Below are 24,170 nucleotides of genomic sequence, written 5' to 3'. Positions count from 1 at the left end.
CCATGTTAAAATGTCTCATATCACAAACGCAGTACAGACTATCATTGGAGTTTAAGATTGGCAGTAGTACTACCCTTGTGAGGTTGGGTTGTGTATTGCAGATTGGCCTTGGGAAGTTAGGCTTATCTTACAGTGTTCATTCTGTCTACTGCATACCCTTAATATTTTCTATCTGCAGCTCTCATTCCTAACTTCTAATCTACAATTTTTCTTCTACATTTCTGGATCATGCCTCAGACTCTGAACTCACATTAGGTGAGGGTAGCTTGTTGCTCCTACCAAGCTTTTAAACTGAAACCGCAGATTAATTCATGCTTGAGTACACACTTGTGCTCTGTTTATGGGACAGGATTTACCTGCCAGCCAATTGCTGAAGCTGTACTTAAAAACACACTCCTTTTAAGAGAGCACAGAAACTCAGCATGTGTGTGCCTCAGTCCAGGAAGCATCTGTCACAACAGGAATTTTTTCTGTTGAGTAGCTTTGTGTCATATACTCCACCACTGGCAATCTTGGGGATTTTGAATATGCCACTGCCTCCTTGGCGTGTTGATGCTGTTCTCACTAGAGAGACAGCTTGTTTGTCTTGAATAGAGGCTAGCACTAAAGGGCAGGAGGAGAGTTAGAGCTGGTGCCATCCTGAGAGTCTCAGGAGTTTGTGAGCCTTCCTGTGGACTTCCTTCTCAGGGCTGTACTTTCCGTCTGGCAGGTGGAGAGCTGAATCACTCAGGACGCATGGAAAGGGAGGGGCAAAAAGTGAAGGCTTATATTTCCTTTTCAGAGACAGAGCTGTAGTCTAACCTGCTAAACTGTCCACTTCACTACCGGAAAGCAGCAAAGGTAAAGAGAAAAATGTCTGTACTTTACTACCTTAGCTGTGCTTGCTGTGAATGGGGAACAAATGGAAGTAAAATATGGCATTTAGACAGGTAGATCATGAGGCAAATAAGGGTGCAGCCTATTTAATTGGTTGCGGCTTTTGTTGATCCTTTGATGAGTATATGAAGATGATTGAATGTAATTGAGAGAATTCATTTAAAAATCTTTGAGATAGATTGACTTTATTTTAAATCTCTGATTTGCTTAGCAAAATGGAACTCTTGATATTTTCTACTTACAAATAATCCTTTTCCACACCAGAGTTTCTCATGCGTGGCTGTGGCCTCTGTGTCTTGAAACACTTCTTAGCTCCTGAGAAGAGCTTACCACTGAACCAGCCTCATTAATTACTGTGTTTTAGAATGAGTTTCTTTATTTTCCTGGCTTTTGCTTTTTTTCTTGTAGCTTTAAAATTAACACCTTAAATAAAACATGTATTATTTACATGGGTGTAAAATTCCAAAGTTCATGTTTGCATGATGAAATGAGTGTTCCAGAATTCCTTATATTTCTAGGAATAGGTATGTGAGGTTTGAAAAGTTAGAAAAATAGATAGTGAAAGTTAAAGAAAAGGTCTAATTTAAGGAAGGGGAAGAAGGATCAGATAAGCTGCCATGAGAGAAGGGATTTGTGAGTGGTGGGAACTTACTCCAGGTCTTAAGAAGTTGGGTCTTTGCCTGCATTAGAGAGGGAATTTCCTAAGAAGGGCAGACCCAGACCCTCTGCACTTTTGCAGTGTGAGTGTCACCCTCTGAGACCTTTGCCTCGCCTTCTGTCTCCGGGATAAGTTGTCTCTTCTGGAGCTCCCCCTTCTTAACTTGGAAGGGTTGCAGCCTGGACCTTCCTTCTCCCCTATCAATGTCATATTTACTTCTAGACAGCACATCTCATTTGCTTGGCAGACTTTTTTTTCCATAAAAGAAAGCAGAAAGGGACATTCAAGGAAATTTTTTTTTGCCATTTTCTCCCTCTTCAATTTTAAGCTCTTCTACTACTAGGATATTTCCTATTTCTACTCCCCACCTGAGTATGACCTCATCAGGAGTCTATGAATCTTTGATAAGATTATGTCTTCTGTTGGTTTCTTCTTCCTGAAACTGACTGGGCAACACTAATTAGAAAAGAAATCAAAAAATATTTAAATGTTGACATTGCTAAAAGATGTTGCTTCCTGGGTGAATGTGGAAGACACTGATAGCCTTCCAGTGCATTTTTCCTTGTCCTCAAGGAATGTTCAAGTCAGTAAGGGAGAAAGAGCAGTAGATTAGAAGAAGCAAATTTGTAAATCCATCTAACTACACCTTTGGACATGTAAGGGCACTTACGCTGATGTGGAAGGGATTGTCAATAAAAGCTACTGCATAAAATCAGTTGGATATAAGATTAGCATAGAAACTCTGTTGTGAAAGAACTCTTTAACAGTTAAAGGTAGAATTTTGGAAAATGAATAAAGCATTTATTTTTAGTGCTACTTTAATGAAAATTGAAATTCTGTCTTGCCAATAATGTGCCAAATATAAAAGTGCATGAATTAATTCTATCCATGTATTTTATGTATTTCTGGTAATTTTTTTGAGGAAAAACCTGAACCTAAAGTGTCATTTCTTGGTTCTGTGAATGGGATCCTGGAAGAACTGCAATATCTAACTGTGAAGCTAGGCAGATGGAACTTTATTTAATAAACATTAGCTATGGAAATTAAGCCTTTTGATGCTTTATGTAGTGGACAAAATTTCTTTATATTCCTGGTAAGATACTATTCTCAATAGGAGTATAAGATCAGTGTAGTAAAATTGAATAATTTCATCACAAATAATAGCTTACCTGAAGAGCAAATGGTAACAAGTGAGAAGAGTACAGATTTCAGAAGAAATGAACCCACGTTCAGATCCTTACTCTTCTACTTACAGAGTGTAACCTCCCAAGCCCCTGATGCCTCACCTGTAAAACGGCAGAAACGTCACCTAACTTTCAGGACTTAGAGTTCTGAATGATATGGTGCTTATACATATGGTGTTTGTCACATACAAAAGCCTTGTCAACCACTTCCCTTACAAGAAAGTCTAACACAGGTGTGTAAACAGAGGTGTGTGAGGATGCTTGTCCCAGTACTGGTGTGGTGGTTGTGAAGTGAGAGAACATATTTTTCTGTTTATGGGGAATGGTTGGACAAGACTACAGTGGAAGAACCAGAATGCAGCAGTTGGAAGTAATGGATTATGTTTCCAGAGTAAAATGCATAGATCTTAAAAATGCAGAAAGAAGTGAAATATAGAAGTATATGAAAGTCCATTTAGAAGAAGCTCATTTGTGAAAATTAAAAAGTGCATAAAAAGGAAATCAATATTTTGAAAATATACATGTAAACCAAATGATAGGCTTTAAATATATTATAAATGTCTCCTACTGGAGCAGAGGGGAAGGGAATGAATTAGATCCAGAAATAAGCCAAGAAGAGAGCAGACTTTGTAACCTAAGGAAGGCCAAGTCCTGAGGAGTGTGATGAGTCCAATCTTCTACACTCGTGGTTATAAAAGAAGAAATAACAACAAAAAGATTAATAAAAATACCTCACAGGTAATAATGGTCTATCAGTATATTCCAAACTATTTTCTTCTGTGTCCCAATAACTATGACAGCAATAACTATGATTTGTGGAATGGTCATTATATAATAATTATATAACATAAATTTAAGAAAATAAATTTACTTGTATATTTGAAATTACATTTCAGAATCTAACTCCACCAATCTATTCTGCTCACTAGGCTGTGGAACGCTGCATGACAAGCACCTGGCTTGGACGTGCTTCATTATTGGGTATGTTTCCATTATTAATGTAACTGCAAGATTATCAAGGTCACCACTGTTATTACACATGTTACAGAGAGCTGTATTAAAATTAAGTTGAAAAATAGCATCTTGCTAAAGGCATATAATAGAATTTTAGTGAAAAAAGAGGAGTAAAGTCCTCTGTTCTATCTTTTAAAAAAATCAAGAGCAAAGAAAAGTATAATCCAAGTTTGGTATGGGATAACTGTGTGAGCCCTTTATACTCTGCTGGGTGGTCTGAACCATGGAATCCCCAGCATCAGCTCCCTAGTGAGCATTTTATCACAACTGGTTTCAATTGCAGGAGTGCATGACTATTGATTTTACCATATAAATGCCATGGGTTGGTATTTGAAAGTCTGCAAATGACACACTTCTTTTTGATCCATGCCTGCCTGATAACCAATGTGCCACCTTCTCTCCCACGTCCTCCAGTTCTTGGGATGTGCTCTTTGTCTCTGTGACAAGAAGGACATACAGCACTACGTTTCATTAAAAAGTATGGCATAAATACCTACAACTGTAACAAACAAGACCCGAAGAGCATACCTTTAGTGAGCTTAGCTGACATATGTTCTTTTTGGAAACAATTATACACACACAGAGACACACACATACAGACACACACACACATTATGTCATAGTCATAAAATTCCAGAGCACAATGGCCTAGAATAGGACTCTAAAAGAGAGAAAATCTTCATCCTGGAAGATCAGAGGTAAAAGCATGAAATATTTTCAGATTTCTCAGGGACTAAATAAAGGAAAAAGTGCAGCTATGACAGAAAAGTGTGAATGTGCAGTAAATGGGCTAATTGACCTTAGTAGACAGGATGGAAAAGGAAGTCACTAAAATGAGTTAGCATGCATTTAGCTGCAAGAAGACTCAATAAACAAGAAGGAAAATTATCACCTCACATGGTAAGAAATCCCAAGTTAGGGATTTGTTAATCTAGATCCAGGGTTGAGTAATCTGTCCTCTCAATTGGGTGTCATCACAGACCCAAATTCTTCCCATCTTTCCTCTTTGACATCCTGGCTTATCCTTTTGGTTTGGGTACCTTATGGTCGCAAAACAGCTCTGCAACAGCAGTCACGTACAGATTGTACACTCTAAGAGAAGGAAGAGGGCTTGTTTCCTCCTGAGCGTCTCTCCTCGTCATGGGGAGGCTTTGTCCAGAAGCTTTCATTAAACTCCCTCCTGTCTTTCAGGTAGGAGATACAGAATCTCATTGATGGGTAGACCGGCCAAGGCTTGTTCCTAGGGGCTGGAATAGGTGAAGAATTCTTTGAAGCCTGTGGCTCCATGAAAGCTACATTAAGGCAGATTCTTTAAGCACAGAAGTAGGGAGGAGAAAATATTTAAAAAAATATGCTGTCTGGGGAGAATTTGAAGGATCTGGAAAAAGGAAAGACGTGGTCAATAGAGTGCTGAATAATTCCAGTGATAGCCTCCAGAGCAATCTGAAAGTGTGATGGAGGGAGGCCACTGAGGAGAGGGAGGTGACAGGGAGAATGGAGGGAGAAAGATAGGGAGAGAGAGGGTGGGGTGGAGAGGGGAGAGAAGGGAGAGAGGGGAGAGAGGGGAGAGAGGGGAGAGAGGGGAGAGAGGGGAGAGGGAGAGTATACAAATATCCTAGAGATGATAAAATCTCCTGACTAGGTGACGTAGAGACACATTCCACCATGAACTATCCAGAGTTGGCTCTGATTTCTCAGTGGTACTAGCAGTACTTGCAAAGCTTCCAAGGATGCAATCCTGCCTGTCTCCACCCCACTGCCCACAACTTTGGCTTCTTATTTCATGTTCTTGAAATACAAAATTTCTCTTTCAGGTGTTGGAGTCTCTGCTAATGTTTTTCTTCCTGTCTAGAATTATATTCCTACATGTATACATCTGATGACTCTTACTTCCTTCTTTAAGAAGAAGAAGGGGCCAGCGCCAGGCTCAATAGGCTAATCCTCCGCCTTGCGGCGCCGGCGTTCTAGTCCCGGTCGGGGCGCTGGATTCTGTCCCGGTTGCCCCTCTTCCAGGCCAACTCTCTGCTGTGGCCCGGGAGTGCAGTGGAGGATGCCCCAAGTGCTTGGGCCCTGCACCCACATGGGAGACCAGGAGAAGCACCTGGCTCCTGCCATCGGATCAGCGTGGTGCGCCGGCCGCGGCGGCCATTGGAGGGTGAACCAATGGCAAAGGAAGACCTTTCTCTCTCTCTCTCTCTCTCTCTCACTGTCCACTCTGCCTGTCAAAAAAAAAAAAAAAAAAAAAAAAAAAAAAAAAAAAAGAAGAAACAGAAGGGACATTGCTTCATGCAGGAAATCTGTCCATAATTCTCTGGTTGGCTCTGTGACTCTCTGTGCTTTCACACTATTCTGTCCACATTGGCCAATTGTTGCATTTAACTGGACTGAAATTCCCTCCCTTCATTTTTTTCCTTTCACAGAGGTTTCTTGAGTGGCTAGGATATGGCCAGGGCTGGTCTAGACAAGACAAAGTCTTTCCTCTAATGGAGGATGTAGAAACAAGGCCATCAGGCAATAAACACATGTATAATGAGGTAGGTAGTGATGTGTGTTATGAAGAAGTAAAGTAGGGTAATGGAATGGAGAGATGTGTGCTGATATTTCAAATAGAATTGTCAGAGAAAGCCTTGTTGATGAGATGTTATCTGAATAGAGATGAATGAATGGCTGTAGTGAGCCAGTTGAACATATTGGGAAAGCATTTCAAAAGAGAAATAGGAAGTACAGAAACCCTGAGATGTGCCATGTTGAAGTAATGAAAAGGTGATATGGCTAAAGCAGAATGACCTAGTGGGACTATGATAGGAGATGTGGTCTGAGAGGTAGCCGGGGACAGATCATAGAGGGCCTTGTGGGTTATGGTAAAGACTTCAGTTTCTTCTCAGAGAGAACAAGAAACCCTTGGAGTTTTTGAGCAGAGCAGTAAATAATTTAAGTAACTTGTATATAAAAATATTGCTCCAGCTTTTGTAGAGATTATTAAGGAGGAAAATACTAGGAATATGAGTGAGGAGATTATTTCCATGATCCAGGAGTGGGGAGATGATAGTTTGACCAAAGTGGTAAAATCAGAAACAGAGAGAAATGGGCAGACAGTGAATGATTTTGAAGATATGGGAAAGAAGATTTTTTTGATAGATTGAATATGAATGAAAATGAGAAATTATTTAAGGATGATCCCAAAGTGTTTAGCCTAACAAAATGGAAGAATGGGATGGCCATTACAAAGGTGAAGGTGTCTGTTTGGGAATAGGCTGGAGAACGGTGTTAGGAAGTTAAGAGGTTTTGTACATGTTAGGTTTGAGATACTTGTTATACATTCAGGTAGAAATGTTGGGTAAGTAGTTGGATATATCAGTCTTGAATTCAGGTTCAGCAAGCATTCAAGAATTTGATGCACATAAGTGACATTTAAAGCATATGGTTGGACAGATCACCTGGAATATGTTCATATACAGAGAAGAGGTCTGAGCTCTGAATCCTGATGTATGATATATGGAGTTTGGAAATGGGGAAAAATCCTTGCAAAATAGACAGAGAAAGAGTGGTCAAGGATATACATGGTGAACCAACGGAAAATGGTGACATGAAGTTAAATGAAAGAAATGCTTGGTGATAGTGAGGGTCCTGAAGATTGAACTCACAACCCTCCCTACCAAGGACAGGAACTAGTCTTGATCATTTTATAACTGTAGCCCCCTACAATTAGCAGTGTTCAATAAATGTTTGAGAAACTGACATGCTTTTTGCTGAAAGATAACACACATTCACACATTCCAGCATCATCTTTTCTTCTCTGAGATTTGCCTCTTCCATTCCTCGACTTTGAGTGACATGATGACTATACCTCAGGATAGAGGAATTGGACCACCTTCTTATGGCATGATATACTTGTTAGGTTGCCTTACTTTTGGGTGGGTATAACATCAAGGAGATAAAAACTTGGAGAGAATTTTGCCTGAGTTTGTTTTTAGAAATGCTATTTGTCTGTGCAAGAATGGCCAGTATGAAGTAGTTCTCCTGTGGGGTTGCCAAGGTGGGCAGTCAAGTGGAAAAATATTTCATTTGGCTGAGGTTTTAGAGCTCAAAAATTTTTCTGTGCAGAACTCTTTTGCGGAACACATTCCAGAATAAAGAGAATCTTAAAGCATAAAATTAGGAGCACAAAGATCCAATTCCTTCTGTGCTTTTGCTGAAGAACAATTACAGATAGTTCTTAAATGTACACAATTGATAGTGAGGTAACTTTGAACTGTTGGTTGAATGAACAGTAAGTCTTCCATTCCATAGATTGTGAAGCTATTGTGAATTCTGCCTTCTAGCATTTACTAATTTGTTAGAAAATGTGGTAATGGTACATAGGCAATTTTTCATGAAGAACTTTGTTCAGACAACGAAATTCATGAAATGTAATAACTGAACTGTACCTATTACCTGTTCTTTCAAGAAATGTTCTGATATTTCCCCTCTTTCTGTTCTCAAGCAGGGCCTAACATAAAAATGAGTTCCCTGAGCACAGCAAATGTTGAATTTTGCCTTGATGTGTTCAAAGAACTGAACAGTAACAATGCAGGAGATAACATCTTCTTTTCCCCGTTGAGTCTGCTTTATGCTCTACATATGATCCTTCTTGGTGCCAGAGGAAACAGTGCAGAGCAAATCAAAAAGGTATGGAATGCAGTGGAGATTTTCCTAGATCCTGGGAGTCTTTCAGGAGTCCCCTCTGGGTCAGCCAAATTATTATTTCTGCTTTTATATAAATTTTTTTCTATCTTGTGAAATAAAAAAACACACATTTGGACAACTTATTTTTCTAAAAAAAGAATGTGGCTTAAATAATGTAATGCAATGAAAATAATGGTCTCTTCTCTACTATTAGTGGTACCACAAATACATCTATGCAGTTTTAGAGTTCTTTCTTCAATGATTTAAATGTGACAGAGAACATGTGCATGAGTTTATTCTTATCCTCTAGACATTTAAACTTATACTAAAACTTGGTGGCATTTTAGAAGTTACTATATATTTTTTTTTTTTTTTTTTTTTTACAGGCAGAGTGGACAGTGAGAGAGAGAGACAGAGAGAAAGGTCTTCCTTTGCCGTTGGTTCACCCTCCAATGGCCGCCGCTGCAGCCGGCGCACCGTGCTGATCCTGGCAGGAGCCAGGAGACAAGTGCTTTTCCTGGTCTCCCATGGGGTGCAGGGCCCAAGCACCTGGGCCATCCTCCACTGCACTCCCTGGCCATAGCAGAGAGCTGGCCTGGAAGAGGGGCAACCGGGACAGAATCCGGCGCCCCAACCGGGACTAGAACCCGGTGTGCCGGCGCCGCAAGGTGGAGGATTAGCCTATTGAGCCACGGCGCCGGCCCAGAAGTTACTATATTTTAAAAGACACTCATTATTACATTTCTTTATGATAGTCCTGGGTAGGAATTGTTAACCCCATTTTATAGATGAGAAAATGTAGACTGAGATTACACAGGATAACATCAGTATTTTCTTTTTTATATTACATGTTATATGATGCTGTGGAAGTCTAGAAAAAATGGCTCTTAGTATGTTTACTAAGCTATCTTATTATCATCTGTTCTTGGAAATCATGCATATCTTATTATCATCTGTTCTTGGAAACCAAGTGGTGTCTGAGATAGCCTCTGATAGGCACTGCCCTGGAAAACGGCTTAGAAACAGCAGGAGAGGGGTAGGATGGTAGGAGGGCTATGTGAGCTCAGTACCTGGGGCCTGAGATACAATGCCTGGGTCAAGCTGCTTGATCTGTCTTGAACTCAATTTCCCTAACAGAAAATGGGGTTAACAGAATCTACTCATGACACTGTTGGGAGGGTTAAGTAAGATATGGTTAAGACTTAATTCAGGACTTGGAGCATAACCATATCAAAGGTTAGCGTGTATTGGTCTTGCTGTGATATGGAAAGATAAATATTTATAACTGTTAACCTTTTATAGGCTGCACAGTGACTTTGATGCCACTCAATCCCTTTTTCCTCTTCTAGGTGCTTCACATTAATCATGAAGAATCAGCAAAGGCAGAGTTTAAGGACTCGTCAGAGGTATGGCAGTACCATTGCAGAGTTGTCAAGTGCTCTTTCATATAAGAACACAGAAAATAACAGTCCAGGCATGGGGCAGCAGGGCCCCTTCTTTTGACCATTAGAGAACCAGTGATGACATCCCTGGGCTCCCCCTTTAATCCTTCTGATAAGCACTGCAACCCAGAGAGCTTAACAATGATAATAATGACAATAAAAATAATAAAATTTCCAGATTTTATTACATGATTTATTGTCATGCTTACTGACACTTTTCTGGTATTTTATGCACTGTGCCCCTTTAGGCTCTGCCAGCATCATCTACGCAGTGTTGGATTTTTTTTTCAGCCCACTGAAAGGCCTGGAATGCACCCTGATGCTTTTCCATATAATTGAATTATGATGATGTTGCCCAATCCATACACTTTGGGAATTTAGTGCTTAGTTTTTTCAAGTAAGAGTATGATTTTTGACAACACAGTAATACAGAACTCCTATGTGAAAATCACTGTGTTTGGCAGTCATTGGTAGAGAAAATACATAAATGCATATAGATTCACAGAATACTTGCTTCACAGAACCCAACTTATTTTAGGAGATCAAAGGCCATAGTTGGATCACAACTGCTTTAGAGAATTTAGGCAAACCCCTGTAATGTCCATGAATTCTTACTGTTTTTCAAAAGCATCAAAGCTGCAAGTATAGTGGAGTTGTTATCACTGAGAGACAGATCAGAGCGTAAGGTAAATACAATGAAAGGTTGAGGTGTTTGATTAAATTGCCATATAGAAAACAGACACTGGAAAGCATGTGATAGAGAAAAGAAATGATCCCATAAGAATAAAGGGAGAAACAAAACTTTGGATTAGTGCCTTGAATATCATCCACTGGAATTTCTTTATTCATGAAAAGTGCCTTTGAATTAAACCATTAGAGTTAACAAGTCCATGTGGACTTTTGCAGTAGTTATAATTCTGCTCACAGATGGCAGCCAGTCACAGAGTTATGAGATTTTTGTGCTAAAGGAAATCTAGAGGAGAAAAGTGCTTTAAACTCTTCAACTTCTTATATCCACTGACCTTTTATTCTCAGGCTCTCTAGTATTATTTTCACATTGCTTATAACTCTCCACTGGCAAGAAATAAAGCAACTTAATACACCATTCTTTGTTTACTGTCTTTAGTGCAGCCAAGCTGGAAGGATTCATTCAGACTTTGGAGTTCTAATCTCGCAAATCAACCAACTAGACTCTAACTATACCCTCAGCATTGCAAACAGACTCTATGGGACCAAAAAAATAGCATTCCATCAGGTAAGTCCATCTGAGATGGTGGTCAACAGCTTTCTTAACACCCTGTGAATTTCATACCATTAAATGAATGAAGAGTGAGGAGAGTCATGTATTTATCTTTAAGAGACTCAATTTGAACTTAGAGTTTCAGTGAAATGATTGTACCCAAACTCTCATTTAAAGTAGTGAAATATTACATAAATCCTATTTCTGCAAAAATCCCTAAAGCTGACATGAATCAAGGTTAGGGATGAAGCATAAAGTAAAGTAGGTAAGAATGATTCACTAAATACATTTTCCATATCTTCTTCAAGGTCCTTAGTGGCAGAGCATCAAGACATAGTTGAGGCCGGCACCTTGGCTCAATAGGCTAATCCTCCGCCTTGCGGCGCTGGCACACCTGGTTCTAGTCCCGGTCGGGGTGCTGGATTCTGTCCCGGTTGCCCCTCTTCCAGGCCAGCTCTCTGCTGTGGCCCTGGAGTGCAGTGGAGGATGCCCCAAGTCCTTGGGCCCTGCACCCCATGGGAGACCAGGAGAAGCACCTGGCTCTTGCCATCGGATCAGCACGGTGCGCCGGCTGCAGCACACCGGCTGCGGCGGCCATTGGAGGGTGAACCAACAGCAAAGGAAGACCTTTCTCTCTGTCTCTCTCTCTCACTGTCCACTTGCCTGTCAAAAAAAAAAAAAAAAAAAAAAAGACATAGTTGAAAGTGCTCTGGACAGGTAGCCAAGAGGCCTAAAGTCTGCTCTCATTCAGATGTATGACTTTAGAAAGATCATTTCTCCTGTCTTTTTAGCTTTTTAAACATTATTTTGAAATTTTATTTCAGAGGCAGAGAGGTTGAGAGAGAGTGAGAGAAAGAGAGAGACAGAGAGAGAGAGAGACAGAGAGACAGAGAGAGAATTTCCTATCTGCTGATTCTCTACATGAATGGCCACAACAGGTAGAACTGGGCTGGATCAAAGCCAGAGTCGCAATCCAGACAGGAAGTCAATTATCTGAGCCATCACCATGGCCTCCCAGGTCTGCATTAGTGAGAAACTTGAGTCAGGAGCCTCAGGCAGGAATTGAATACAGGTACAAGGATGTGGAGCACAAGCTTTTTAATTGCTGGACTAAATTGCTTGCTTCCACTTCTATCTTTAAAATGATAGGATTAAACTAAATTCTAGCCCCAAAATTGAAATGCAAGTTATATCCTATCCCAACAGCATTGCAATATGTAGTTTTATTGTATGTTTAATATTTGCCAATCCCTGTACTATTTTCTAATGCCTCAACAATGCAGGCATGATCTTGTATTATCTTTACATTATTCTGAGATACAGGTACAGTATTGTCATTAATTCTAGATCATGAGGCAGAAAAATCAAGTTTCACAGATAAAATTAAATGGCAACACCTGGGTGTGAGCCCTCTCCAAATTCATCTTCTTGCTTTGAATTGCCAAATCATCCTGCTGTGACTGAGGTTGAAATGCTAGGGCCAGCTGTGCAGCTTTTTCTTAACCACTATAACCTAAATGCCAGCTGAGAAAGAAAGGAAGAAGCTCTTCGCTAGCCCAATAGCCTATGCCGTGTCTTAGTCTGATAAAATTCTGGTGGTCTGACCTAGGAGTGGCTAGCCCACTTTGGTTCTACAAACATCTCAGGGATATTTTATTTTGTTGTCCTGGGCAATGTAGGGAAAATTTTATAGAGAGTTCCTGAAGTGGGAGCGGTAGACAATTATGGTCCTTTAAGTTGGAGCCCTCTCTCTTACTTCTGCAAACACTGACCCAGACATAATCATAATAAATGTTGATTTGGAATGATGGTCATTGCAACTGTTCCTGAACTGAGGTGCTCCTCATTAGCATGATGGTGATGGCTGTAACCTGTGTCATGAGATAGATAGACCTTGTTATCTCAGGATTGTGGCTGGAAAAACTCCTATCTTGTGGGCTTTAGGGAGCCACAAAAGGATGTGTTCCAGAGGCAATTGGAACCAACTTAGGACAAGAATGATCCTAAGGCTTGTTTTTAGTTCTTAGTTAAGCTCACTTTCCTTCTACATTGGATTTAGGCACAAAAGAACCATTTAGGCAAATGGAAAACCAAACCCCAGGCAGCCACTTTCACAACTTCCATATATGTAAGTCTCTTATCATCTGGTTCAGTTTATGGTGGGACACGGTCCTGGTGGCCTGTGGAGGTTTGCTCCCACGTTGTCAACAGCAGAATCAAGGCAGGTTAGTTGAGTTCATGTAGATTTGGCTGCTGTCTTGGCAGTTGCCAGTTCTAGGAATCAAGGGCAATAGCTGATAACTAATACTGGCTCCAGAATGCTACGTGCAAGGGATTTTAAAAGAGAATTATAGATTCCATATACGGAATTTATATACTACTTTCATTTGGGTAATATGTTTTAGGTGAGAAAAACGGCAAAGTCCTGCATATGTTCACACTTTATATAACTTTTTAAAATGTCAATTATCTACATCAGAGAATGTTGTTATTATTGTTATTATTATTATTATTTGACAGGCAGAGTGGACAGTGAGAGAGAGAGAGACAGAGAGAAAGGTCTTCCTTTGCCGTTGGTTCACCCTCCAATGGCCGCCGCAGCCGGCGCACTGCGCTGATCCGATGGCAAGAGCCAGGTGCTTCTCCTGGTCTCCCATGGGGTGCAGGGCCCAAGCACTTGGGGCATCCTCCACTGCACTCCAGGGCCACAGCAGAGAGCTGGCCTGGAAGAGGGGCAACCGGGACAGAATCCAGCACCCCGACCGGGACTAGAACCAGGTGTGCCAGCGCCGCAAGGCGGAGGATTAGCCTAGTGTGCCACGGCACCGGCCCGAATGTTGTTATTATTCATTTTATTAAGGTTGCTTATTGAGAGACTTTCTGGTAGACTTCAAACTAGCAAGCCACTTAATCACTCTGGCTCTAAATTTTTCTGTCTATAGCATGACAGTAAAAATTGTTATCTGTCTGCTTTGAAAAGGAAAGAGTAAAGATAGATGAAACCATACTCACCATACTTCAATTTGTTTTATTTTGCTTGGAACATTTTATTTTATTTTATTTTTAATAGATTTATTTATTTATTTGAAAGAGTTACACAGAGAGAGGAGAGGCAGAGAGAGAGAGAGAGAGAGAGAGAGGTCTTCCATCTGCAGGCTCACTCCCTGATTGGCTGCAGAGCCTAGAGCTGCACCTATCCGTTTCTTCCAGGTCTCCCATGTGGGTGCAGGGGCCTGAGGACGTGGCCTATCTTCTACTGATTTCCCAGGCCATAGCAGAGAGCTGGATTGGAAGTGAAGCAGCTGGGACTCGAACTGGTACCTATATGGGATGCCAGTACTGCAGGCAGTGACTTTACCCACTTTGCCACAGCACTGGCCCCTGGAACATTCTAGAAAAAAGAAGCCAATGATATGATAGAAATAATAAGCAAACATTTCTGAACAATCTTTTTAGATTTTGTTAACATTTTTGTTTTATTAAAAACAAGCTCATGTGGATTGCACATCTTTCATGCTATAAATATGAGATACTTTTGTCTGTATGTTAGAGCTTTAGAGCTATAGGTTTTTTTTTTTTTTTTTTTTTTTTTTTTTTTTTTTTTTTGACAGGCAGAGTGGACAGTGAGAGAGAGAGACAGAGAGAGAAAGGTCTTCCTTTGCCGCTGGTTCACCCTCCAATGGCCGCCGCTGCAGCCGGCGCACCGCGCTGATCCTGGCAGGAGCCAGGAGCCAGGTGCTTTTCCTGGTCTCCCATGGGGTGCAGGGCCCAAGCACCTGGGCCATCCTCCACTGCACTCCCTGGCCATAGCAGAGAGCTGGCCTGGAAGAGGGGCAACCGGGACAGAATCCGGCGCCCCAACCGGGACTAGAACCCGGTGTGCCGGCGCCGCAAGGTGGAGGATTAGCCTATTGAGCCACGGCGCCGGCTCAGAGCTATAGGTTTTTGTTTTCCTTACACTACTGTTCTGTTATTGATTAATTGTCCTTTCTTTCACAGCAATATCTAACCTGTTCTGAGAAATTGTATCAAACCAGGCTGCAGACTGTTGACTTTGAACAGTCTACAGAAGAAACAAGGAGAACTATTAATGCTTGGGTTGAAAGTAAAACAAATGGTAAGGATAAGTCACATATGTTTCTCCAAACTTTATCTGTGCTGTATTGATAAACTCCCTGGGTCAACGCGCTGACAAGAAAGCTGAGTGAAGCCTTGAACTTGACATAGGTAGATCAGAAATGAAGGAAGTAGGGCTATATTTTGAAATATCTCTTACAATCATTTTCCCAGAATGGTTTATGCCCAAGTGACTCAGAAAATGAGAATGAACACCATTTCCACCTTATGTAAGTATTGTTCTACAATTAAATTTTAAATGCATTTTTCACAATTTAAAAAACCCTGTATATGAACTATTTTTATTACTTTAAATTTTTATTTAATTTTATTTATATAAAAGGCAGGGAGAAAGCAAGTGAGAGGGGTGGTAGTAGGGAGATCTTTTACCTTCTGATTTGTTCTTTAAATGCATGAAATAGCTGGGGATGGGCCAGGCCAAAGCCAGGAGCCTAGAAGTCTATCTAGATCTCTCTCTCATGTGTCAGGTGCTCAATACTTAAGCCATCACAGCTGCCCCCCAGGGTGCAACTTAGTAGCAAGCTGGAATTGGAGTTAGGCTCAGGACTTGAACCCACACATGTGGGAAACCCAGAGGAATCTCTGGGCTCCTGGCTTTGGCATGGCACAACTCAGGTAGTAGGGCCATTAGGGAAATGAACCAGCAGATGGAGGGTCTCTCCCCTTCCCCTCTCTCTCTCCCTTCTCCCTCCTCTCCCCCACCCCATAACTTTGCCTTTCAAATAAATAATAAATAAGGATGCTGGTGTTGTGGTGTAGTTGACTACATCACATATGGCGCCAGTATCCCATATGGGTGTTGGTTAATGTCCTGGCTGCTCCATTTCCGATCCAGCTCTCTGCTAGGGCCTGGGAAAGCAATAGATGATTGCCCAAGGGCTTCAGCCCCTGCATCCATGTGGGAGACCCAGAGGAAGCCCCTGGCTCCTGGCTTTGGATGGGCCCAGTTTCTGGCCTTTGCAGCCATTTGGGGCGTGAACCAGCAGATTGAAGACCTTTCTCTATGCCCTTCCTTCTCTCTGTTTGTAACTCTATCTCTCAAATGAATAAAACCTTTAAAAAATAAATACATCTTGTAAAAATAGATCTATTTGTATGTAAAGAAAGAGAGAGACCTTCCATCCACTGGTTCACTACCCAAATGGCTACAACTGTCAGGGCGATGCCAAGCTAAAGCCAGGAACCAGGCACTCTATCTGAGTCTCCAACATGGATGGCAAGGACCCAAATACTTTTTCTAGCATCTAGTGCCTTCCCAAGGATGTTAGCAGGAAGCTGGATTGGAAGCAGAGCAGCCAGGACTTGCACTGGCACTCTGAAATGGGAATCAGGTATTGCAAAAGGTGGCTTAACCTGCAGCACCAGTATGATGTCCCTCAAAATATATATTTTAAGATAAATTACAGTGGCCTGCGCCGCAGCTCACTAGGTTGATTCTCTGCCTGTGACGCCGGCACTCCGGGTTCTAGTCCCGGTTGGGGCGCCGGATTCTGTCCCAGTTGCTCATCTTCCAGGCCAGCTCTCTGCTGTGGCCCGGGAGTGCAGTGGAGGATGGCCCAAGTCCTTGGGCCCTGCACCTGCATGGGAGACCAGGAGGAAGCACCTGGCTCCTGGCTACAGATCAGCACAGTGCGCCGGCTGTAGAGGCCATTTTGGGGGGGTGAACCAATGGAAGGAAGAACTTTCTCTGTCTCCCTCTCTCACTATCTAACTCTGCCTGTCAGAAAAATATATAAATTACAGCATAATCTCTTACTGATATTTCCTATTTAATTTAAGTGCTTGAGATTTTTACCTGATGCTTCCTTACACCTGTTTCTCTTTTATCCTGTGTTAAAATCACCGCCCTCTAATGTCACCTATATTTGGTACAGTTACCTCACGCCATAATGCAGCCTTAAAATAACAATACTAATAAAACAATGAAAAGCTGTTCTTAAGATATTTCTGGCAATTCTTTTTAGTCTTAGGATGTATCCCACTAGAAGTGCATAGTCAACTTTATCGTGTTGGAATAATCCCTCTCTGTGAGATCATGCCACCAGTAGCATTGTACCATTGGTTGCTGAAGCCTCAGAACTCAGGCAATCATATTTTCTAATATGGGAGAGAATTGAATTGATTAAACAATAAGGATGACTGTGCACTTACTCCTCATGTAGGATCTTTTTCCTGAGTGTGCTGTACATTGAGATTTAATGCTATAACGAGTACTCAAACAGTATATTTCGCTTTGTGTTTCTATGGGGGTGCAAACTGTTGAAATCTTTACTTAATGTATACTAAACTGATCTTCTGTAAAAAAAAAAAAAAGAAATTATCAATTCCCAACTTGACTCTCACTGGGATTAAACATGACAATAGGTCTGATCTGATTTCATCATCATTTAAAAAATCATCTATTATTTTTCACTTTATGTTTCTGTGTGGGAGCAAACTGTTGAAATCTTTACTTAATGTATACTAAGCTGATCTTCTGTATATTAAGAGAATCGAAAATGAATCTTGATGTGAATGGAAGGGGAGAGGGAGTGGGAAAGGGGAGGGTTGCGGGTGGGAGGGACGGTATGGGGGGGAAGCCATTGTAATCCATAAGCTGTACTTTGGAAATTTATATTCATTAAATAAAAGTTAAAAAAAAGACAAAGAAAAAACAATAAGGATGAGCTAGCATCAAAGTACAAAGTCAGAGTTAACTGTATTTATGTAGAGTATGTCAGTAGGAGAAATAGATACTTCTCTGAGTAGAAGGACCATGCTTTCTTTTTTCCCACCAAACTGCTTAACAATGAGGAGCTCTCAAGGTCTCTTCTTGACTGATGGATTGGCAGACATTATGACTGATTAGTCATAGACAAACATATACAAATATGTTATCCATTTAGCTGATGTTAAATCAGGAAATGCTCAGACTGGTGTTGTGGCGTAGCAGGTAAAGCTACTGCCTGTGACGCTGACATTCTATATGGGTACCAGTTCCTGTACTAGCTGCTCCACTTCCAAGCCAGCTCTCTGTTGATGGCCTGGGAAAAGTAGTGGAAAATGGTCCAGGTGTTTGGGCCACTGCCACCATGTAGGATGCCCAGGTGAAGCCCTTGGGTCCTGGATTTGGCCTGGCATAGCCTTGTCTGCTGTGGCCATTTAGGCAGTGAATCAGCAGATGGGAGAGCTCTCTCTATTTCTTTCTCTGTAACTCTGACTTTCAAATAAATAAATCTTTTAAAAAATTAGGAAATGCTTGTAAAAACAAATATTTTTAGATATGATAGTTTACTTAGCACAGTCATACTAAATAAACCACACATGCGAAATGTGTTTTTAAAAAGATCATTTTTTAATTAATTAATTAATTTGAAAGCCAGAGATACACAGAGAGAGAAGAGGCAGAGAGAAAGAGAGAGAGAGAGAGGAAGAGGGAGAGAGGGAGGGAGGGAGGTCTTCCATCCGATGATTCACTCCCCAATTGGCCGCATTGGCTGGAGCTGCGCTGATCCGAAGCCACGATCCAGGGGCTTCCTCCGGGTTTCCCACATGGGTGCAGGGACCCAAGGACTTAGGCCATCTTCTACTGCTTTCCCAGGCCGTAGCAGAGAGCTGGACAGGAAGAGGAGCAGCTGGGACTCTAACTGGCACCCATATGGGATGCTGGCGCTTCAGGCATATTTATTAACCTGATGCACCACAATGATGGCCCCAAAAACATCATTAATAAATTAAAAATTTATATTGACAACATTTTTACAAATTTTTGTGCCACAGTGTGGCATTTCAATATATATATGCCGTGTATACTGATAAGATCAGTGTAGTAAACATTTCTCCTTCTTCGACCTTACTTTAAGACTGGGGCCTTGGAGCTCTTCTGTTTGTTCATAAAACATGCACTGGGTTATTGTGAACTAACTCCACTATGCTGTGTGGCAGTAAGAACTTACTCCTTTGCTCTAACTCTGACTTGGTATCCACTATCTGGATTCCCTCTATCCACCCTCCACATCCCAGCCTGGGATAATCGCTATTCTGCATTTAGATTGAGGTGTTTTGTTTTGTTTTTAGCTTCCACATTTGGGGGAGAATATGTGGTATTTGTCTTACTGTGTCTGTCTATGATGCTCTCCATTCTGGAAATGACAGGATTTTCTTGTTTCGTATTGCTAAATAATATCCCATTGTGTATTATTATGTCATGTACCAAACTCTGATCCGCTGATCCACCGATCATGAGAAAAGAGTCTGAGGTTTAATATAAATTTACTCAGTAAAGCCCTCAGCTGAGATATTAGCTTTGGGACAGGAATTTGTATTTAGGTTCTTGTCATATGCTCAGTGCTGTGGTCCCTAGAACAGTGGCACACTGAAATGCCTTGATAATGTTTTTGAAATCAGAAATTAAATTGATGCTATTTTTTGTCATGTGTGCATTATGATATTTATTTAGAATAAGTGCATGTTTATTTAGAGTGCTTGTTATTCAATCGCCCAGTTATATATTTACTTACACATTCATTAAGAGTCTAGGCATGCAGCACTTCAGGTTAGATATTTATAGCACAAGCTAGTTACTGTGTGAGGCCCAGATGTTCAGTGGAAATTATAGCCTTCATCAAGCATGGAGTCTGATACTTCAGATATCTCTGTGACTATATTACAAAAAGGTTTTGTAAATTGATGTGCCAAAATACACCAAGAGGTTGGGTGTTCCATTTTTATTAGTATAAGGGGTCTTCAAATACTTTATGGAAAATGTGTATTATGAAAATACTATGCCTGGGTCTCAAAAACATTTGTACCAAAATAAACTTAGCTTTTAATTCCATTTTCCATGAACTGTTTGAAGTATTCTTACATTTACAAAGCAAGCACCTCCTGGTGACTTTTTGTAAATCTTGATGTTCAGATGTGTTTACTTCAAGTGAACTGTATATTTGAGATACGCTGATCCTAGCACATTTAAAGAATTAGCAAATATTTTTAAATACTTAATTGATTTTCCCCAGTGAGGACTTGGTGTTTATAAAGCTTATAATTGTTAAAGATAAGCCACAAGAAATTATCACAGAATTTTCTAAATAAGACGCAATACATGAGAGAGCATTGGTATAACTATGTATAAGACTAATTGATCCATCACTAACATACTCCTTACTCCCTGGATGCCATCTTCTGATTAGAAATAACAAAGCATTTAATACTAATGCACTCATTCAACAAGAAAGATTCTATGGCTGTGAGATGAAGGAATTCTTCTGGCATGTCAAACTTTTAATTAGTCTTATAAAGGAAACGGCTCTAGATTTCTTGTGACTATTCAACTCTAGATTATTAAGGTCAAATCCAAATACATCTATCTTCTTATTTTAATTCCAGGAAAAGTCACAAACCTCTTTGGAGAGGGCACAATTGACCCTTCCTCTGTAATGGTCCTGGTGAATGCCATATATTTCAAAGGACAATGGCAGAACAAGTTTCAGGAAAGAGAGACAGTTAAAGCCCCTTTTCAGCTAAATGAGGTAAGTAGTTAATTTTTAGATGGAAAATTCAGAAAGGTTTAGTAAATATGGTCTTGGTTTCCATAGGTTTCTTCATTTTTGTTTTCTATGAAATTTTACTTTTTCCATATTAAGTGTCAGTAACCTTTCCCAGATTTCCTGGCAGAGAAGAACTATCCACTCTTTCCATATATATTGTTAATTTCTCAAGCAGCACAATAAAATTATCTGCCATTTTTATCCTAGAAAAACTTTAATTTGATTAAAAAAAGAAAATAATACACGTTCATTTTCCTACATGCATAATTTTTGCTAGAAATATGCTTCAGTTTTCGGTTGACTCAAGACTGTATTATTAGAATTACTTAATCTCTAGCCATGACTTACCTTCAGATTAAAAAATAATGATAACTTTTGCAAAGGGAAGAAATAAAAGGGTCCACTCATGCCTTTAGAGTGTTAATGCAGGCATTCATGTTCTACAAGAAAACAAGAACGCATACATATGCACTCACATATGTACCTCTGCAACTGTATGGCTTAATTGCAATCTTTCTATTTTTTATTGTTTAGGGCAGAAGTGTACTTGTGGAAATGATGTACCAGATGGGAACGTTTAAGCTGGCTGTCATAAAGAGGCCTCAGATGCAAGTTCTCGAGCTGCCCTACGTCAACAACAAACTAAGCATGATTATTCTGCTTCCAACAGGCACAACTAAGCTAGAACAGGTACAGTGGCCAGAATGCTGCCATCAGGGAAAGAGCCTGTGCATGTGTGTGCACATGGGCACACACGCGCTCTGTGCATCCCAAGATGTTGGTGCCGATGTTAGTCACTGAGTCACCATCTAGGTATTGCCCTAGGGAAAGCAAGAGCAAAGGGCAACACACAGTCCCTGTGCTTTGGGACAATGGACTTAGGGAAAAGAAGTTATTCTTATATGAGAAGAGGCACATGGAGGCAGAAGGAGCCTCTTGCAGAAATATACACACATACTGGTCATTAGTTTTTTTTTGGGAAATGCGTGCCACAACCGTAAAGAAAACAGATTCATGGTGAGAATTTGGGTCAAATGCCCTCTCCCTGGCTGCAGCTGAAGCTGCCTAGAACAGGGCTGGCAGTCTGGGAGCGACCATGCCCCCCCCCCCCCCCGAAGTGGGACCTCCCAACACTCTGCTAGAATGACAGATGGTTTCTTAGGGAGGCTGCACAAACTGACACACACCCAGGTGGGGTGGCCCCAGTTGGAGGGTTCCTAAGACAAGGAATGCTTCTCTTAAGGTGAAAACAATGTGGCTCCAGTGGGTGAGCACAGGGAGAGCTTCCTGAAAGGCCTTGGCCGGGGATTAGACAGTAAAAGGAACACCAATCTGGAGGGAACTATGGTTAGAGAAGCAGGGCATGGCCATGAGAACAGGTGTGCTTACAGGTGTGACCAATTCAGAAGGGATCTGGACCTGGAGCCTGTGGTCAGCTGGAGTGGACGATATTTGGAAAAATAGGAGGGTACTTCAAAAATTTCAGGGATAATGAAATTAAAAAGATGGTTTATTGTGGTGCAGAAATGTTCAAAAATCATGCATAGTTTTGTGGCAATATACCTTTCCATGGGCGTTTTCAAGCAGTTTGGAAGCCATTTAACCCCTGTGGAAAGTCCTGTGGACGTGGGGATGGCTTGAGTTACAATGAAGAGCTCAGGGAAGGTTTCCCTAGAGGACACAATGGATGACCCTTCTCTGGCTGAGCAGAAGATGTACAGGTGAAGCAGAGCAAGGAGCACCTGCAAATTCCTTAGAAGGGAGAGGCAAAGCAGGAGGACACCAGGGGACTGGAGCTGTCAGAGTGGAACGGGGACCTGGCATCCTTGGAGTTGCATGAGGGTTGAGTTCATAAAGGAGGGTGCCAAATGAGAAGCAAGAAGCTGTAGTTGAATTCTTCCTGAAAATGGGCCTGTGCTGACTTCAGGGGCGGTAGAGAAAGAAGTTCAGGTGAGGGACACACGCTGAGGGACACAAGGCCAAAACCTGGGGGATCATCCTGAGCTTTGTGATGAGCTATGGAGGCAAAGCCGTAAGCGGGAGAGTGAGGGTGGGTTTAAATGCAAGAAGCTCTCCCCTCCACAGGTAAGGTTTGAGTATGTTTCGAAGGCAGAAAAGAAAGTAATGAAATTGACCCGTTCACACTGAGAATTATGAAAGCCAACAGTGTTCAATGTAGAGGCCGGGTACTTTGCTCATGCGGGCTCATCTGTGTTTTTGCTCAGATAGCAAAGCAGCTGAACGCACGCGCACTTCAGGAGTGGATCGGCCCTTCCCACATGGTGGAAAGAGAAGTTGAAGTGCATTTGCCTCGATTCAAGCTCGAGATCCAGTATGAGCTCAATTCCTTGCTAAAATCCCTAGGGATGGCAGATATCTTCAACCAGGGCAAGGCTGATCTTTCTGGAATGTCGTCAGCCAAGGGTCTGTACCTATCAAAGGTGATCCATAAATCCTACGTGGATGTCAACGAAGAAGGCACTGAGGCGGCAGCCGCCACCGGGGACATCATCACCGTGAAACGACTGCCCATCCGATACCAGTTCATGGCGAATAAGCCCTTTCTGTTCTTTATAAGGGACATCCATTCTGAGATGATCATCTTCTGTGGCAAATTTGCCTCTCCATGAGACAGGGCTAAGTTAGGCTGAGTCACAAAGGAGGTGCAGGGGCCAACAGGGAACTGCCTTGTGGCCCCAAAGCAGTTCATACCTCACACACCTCTGTGCCTCAGTCTGCGTATGTGCAAAATAAGTCTAGGCTCTCTTCCAAGTTCTTCTTTGGATTGGTAATCATGGGAGAAGATACAGTCTCACATTCTGTTCTGACTTTGTGGGGTTTTACTTGAGTGCTGCCTGAGTGACATGGCCAAAGTCAATGAGAACTGTTTTAAAGGATTGGATTCTCTTGCTTTGTGTATATCAGTGAGATCTTGAATAAGTGACTTGTCTGCCTTCAAAAAAGCCATTTTAAGGGCCGTGACTTTGCTTGGGTTTTTAAATATTTGATTTCACTCATGTATGTAAATATAAAATCAAGAATTTGCGTTCAAAATTCTATATTGACTCTAATAAATTCATTCAATGCCTTAAGCACCTTGAAGACTTGTAACACACAATTAAATGACTTCCACAGGGAGACTTTGGATAAGGAGAATTCTATTGAATGAACATTTTAGTAGAGTTTTTGCCAAATCTTTGTTAGGTACTAAATTGAATAGTGTGTTTCTTTGTTTTTAAAAATAATTCAGTGAGTGAGATTTCATAATATCCAAAGACAGATATCCATTAGATTTTTATGTTAAAAAAGCTTCCTAAGGGCTGGTGTTGGTGTGTAGGAGGTTGAGCCACTGAATGTGATGCCAGTATCCTGTATGGGAGTACAGGTTTGGGTCCTAGCTGCTCCTCTTCTTATCCAGCTTCCTGA

The 24,170-nt window shown here is 41.2% G+C and overlaps 1 protein-coding gene across 5 annotated transcripts; it reads left to right on the top strand.

The window, feature by feature from the left end:
* The first annotated feature begins 554 nt into the window (after positions 1–554).
* On the top strand, positions 555–23,836 carry SERPINB11 (serpin family B member 11). 5 transcript variants are annotated; one of them, XM_008261386.4, is made up of 9 exons: positions 555–840; positions 3,615–3,699; positions 8,216–8,400; positions 9,747–9,803; positions 10,966–11,094; positions 15,079–15,196; positions 20,584–20,726; positions 21,279–21,434; positions 22,970–23,836. In XM_008261386.4, the coding sequence occupies exons 2-9, from the start codon at positions 3,663–3,665 to the stop codon at positions 23,372–23,374; spliced, it is 1,230 nt and encodes a 409-aa protein (XP_008259608.2). In that variant the 5' UTR covers positions 555–840; positions 3,615–3,662; the 3' UTR covers positions 23,375–23,836. The 5 variants fall into 5 exon arrangements, with proteins under 5 accessions (XP_008259608.2, XP_008259607.2, XP_017199140.2 ...); XM_008261385.4 differs by having other exon boundaries at positions 556–840; positions 3,648–3,699; XM_017343651.3 differs by having other exon boundaries at positions 557–840; positions 8,219–8,400.
* The last annotated feature ends 334 nt before the right edge of the window (positions 23,837–24,170 follow it).

This window comes from Oryctolagus cuniculus, chromosome 10 (genome assembly GCF_964237555.1).
Source record: "Oryctolagus cuniculus chromosome 10, mOryCun1.1, whole genome shotgun sequence".
Lineage (NCBI taxonomy): Eukaryota > Metazoa > Chordata > Mammalia > Lagomorpha > Leporidae > Oryctolagus > Oryctolagus cuniculus.
This window is presented reverse-complemented; position numbering and strand designations above follow the sequence as displayed.

Bases quoted from the DNA above. Each gene is read 5' to 3' on its own strand.
- SERPINB11 (XM_008261386.4), top strand. From the start codon at position 3,663: ATGACAAGCACCTGGCTTGGACGTGCTTCATTATTGG. The intron at 11,095-15,078 runs GTAAGTCCATCT...TTTCTTTCACAG, and splicing joins AAAAAATAGCATTCCATCAG to CAATATCTAACCTGTTCTGA. The intron at 21,435-22,969 runs GTACAGTGGCCA...GTTTTTGCTCAG, and splicing joins GCACAACTAAGCTAGAACAG to ATAGCAAAGCAGCTGAACGC.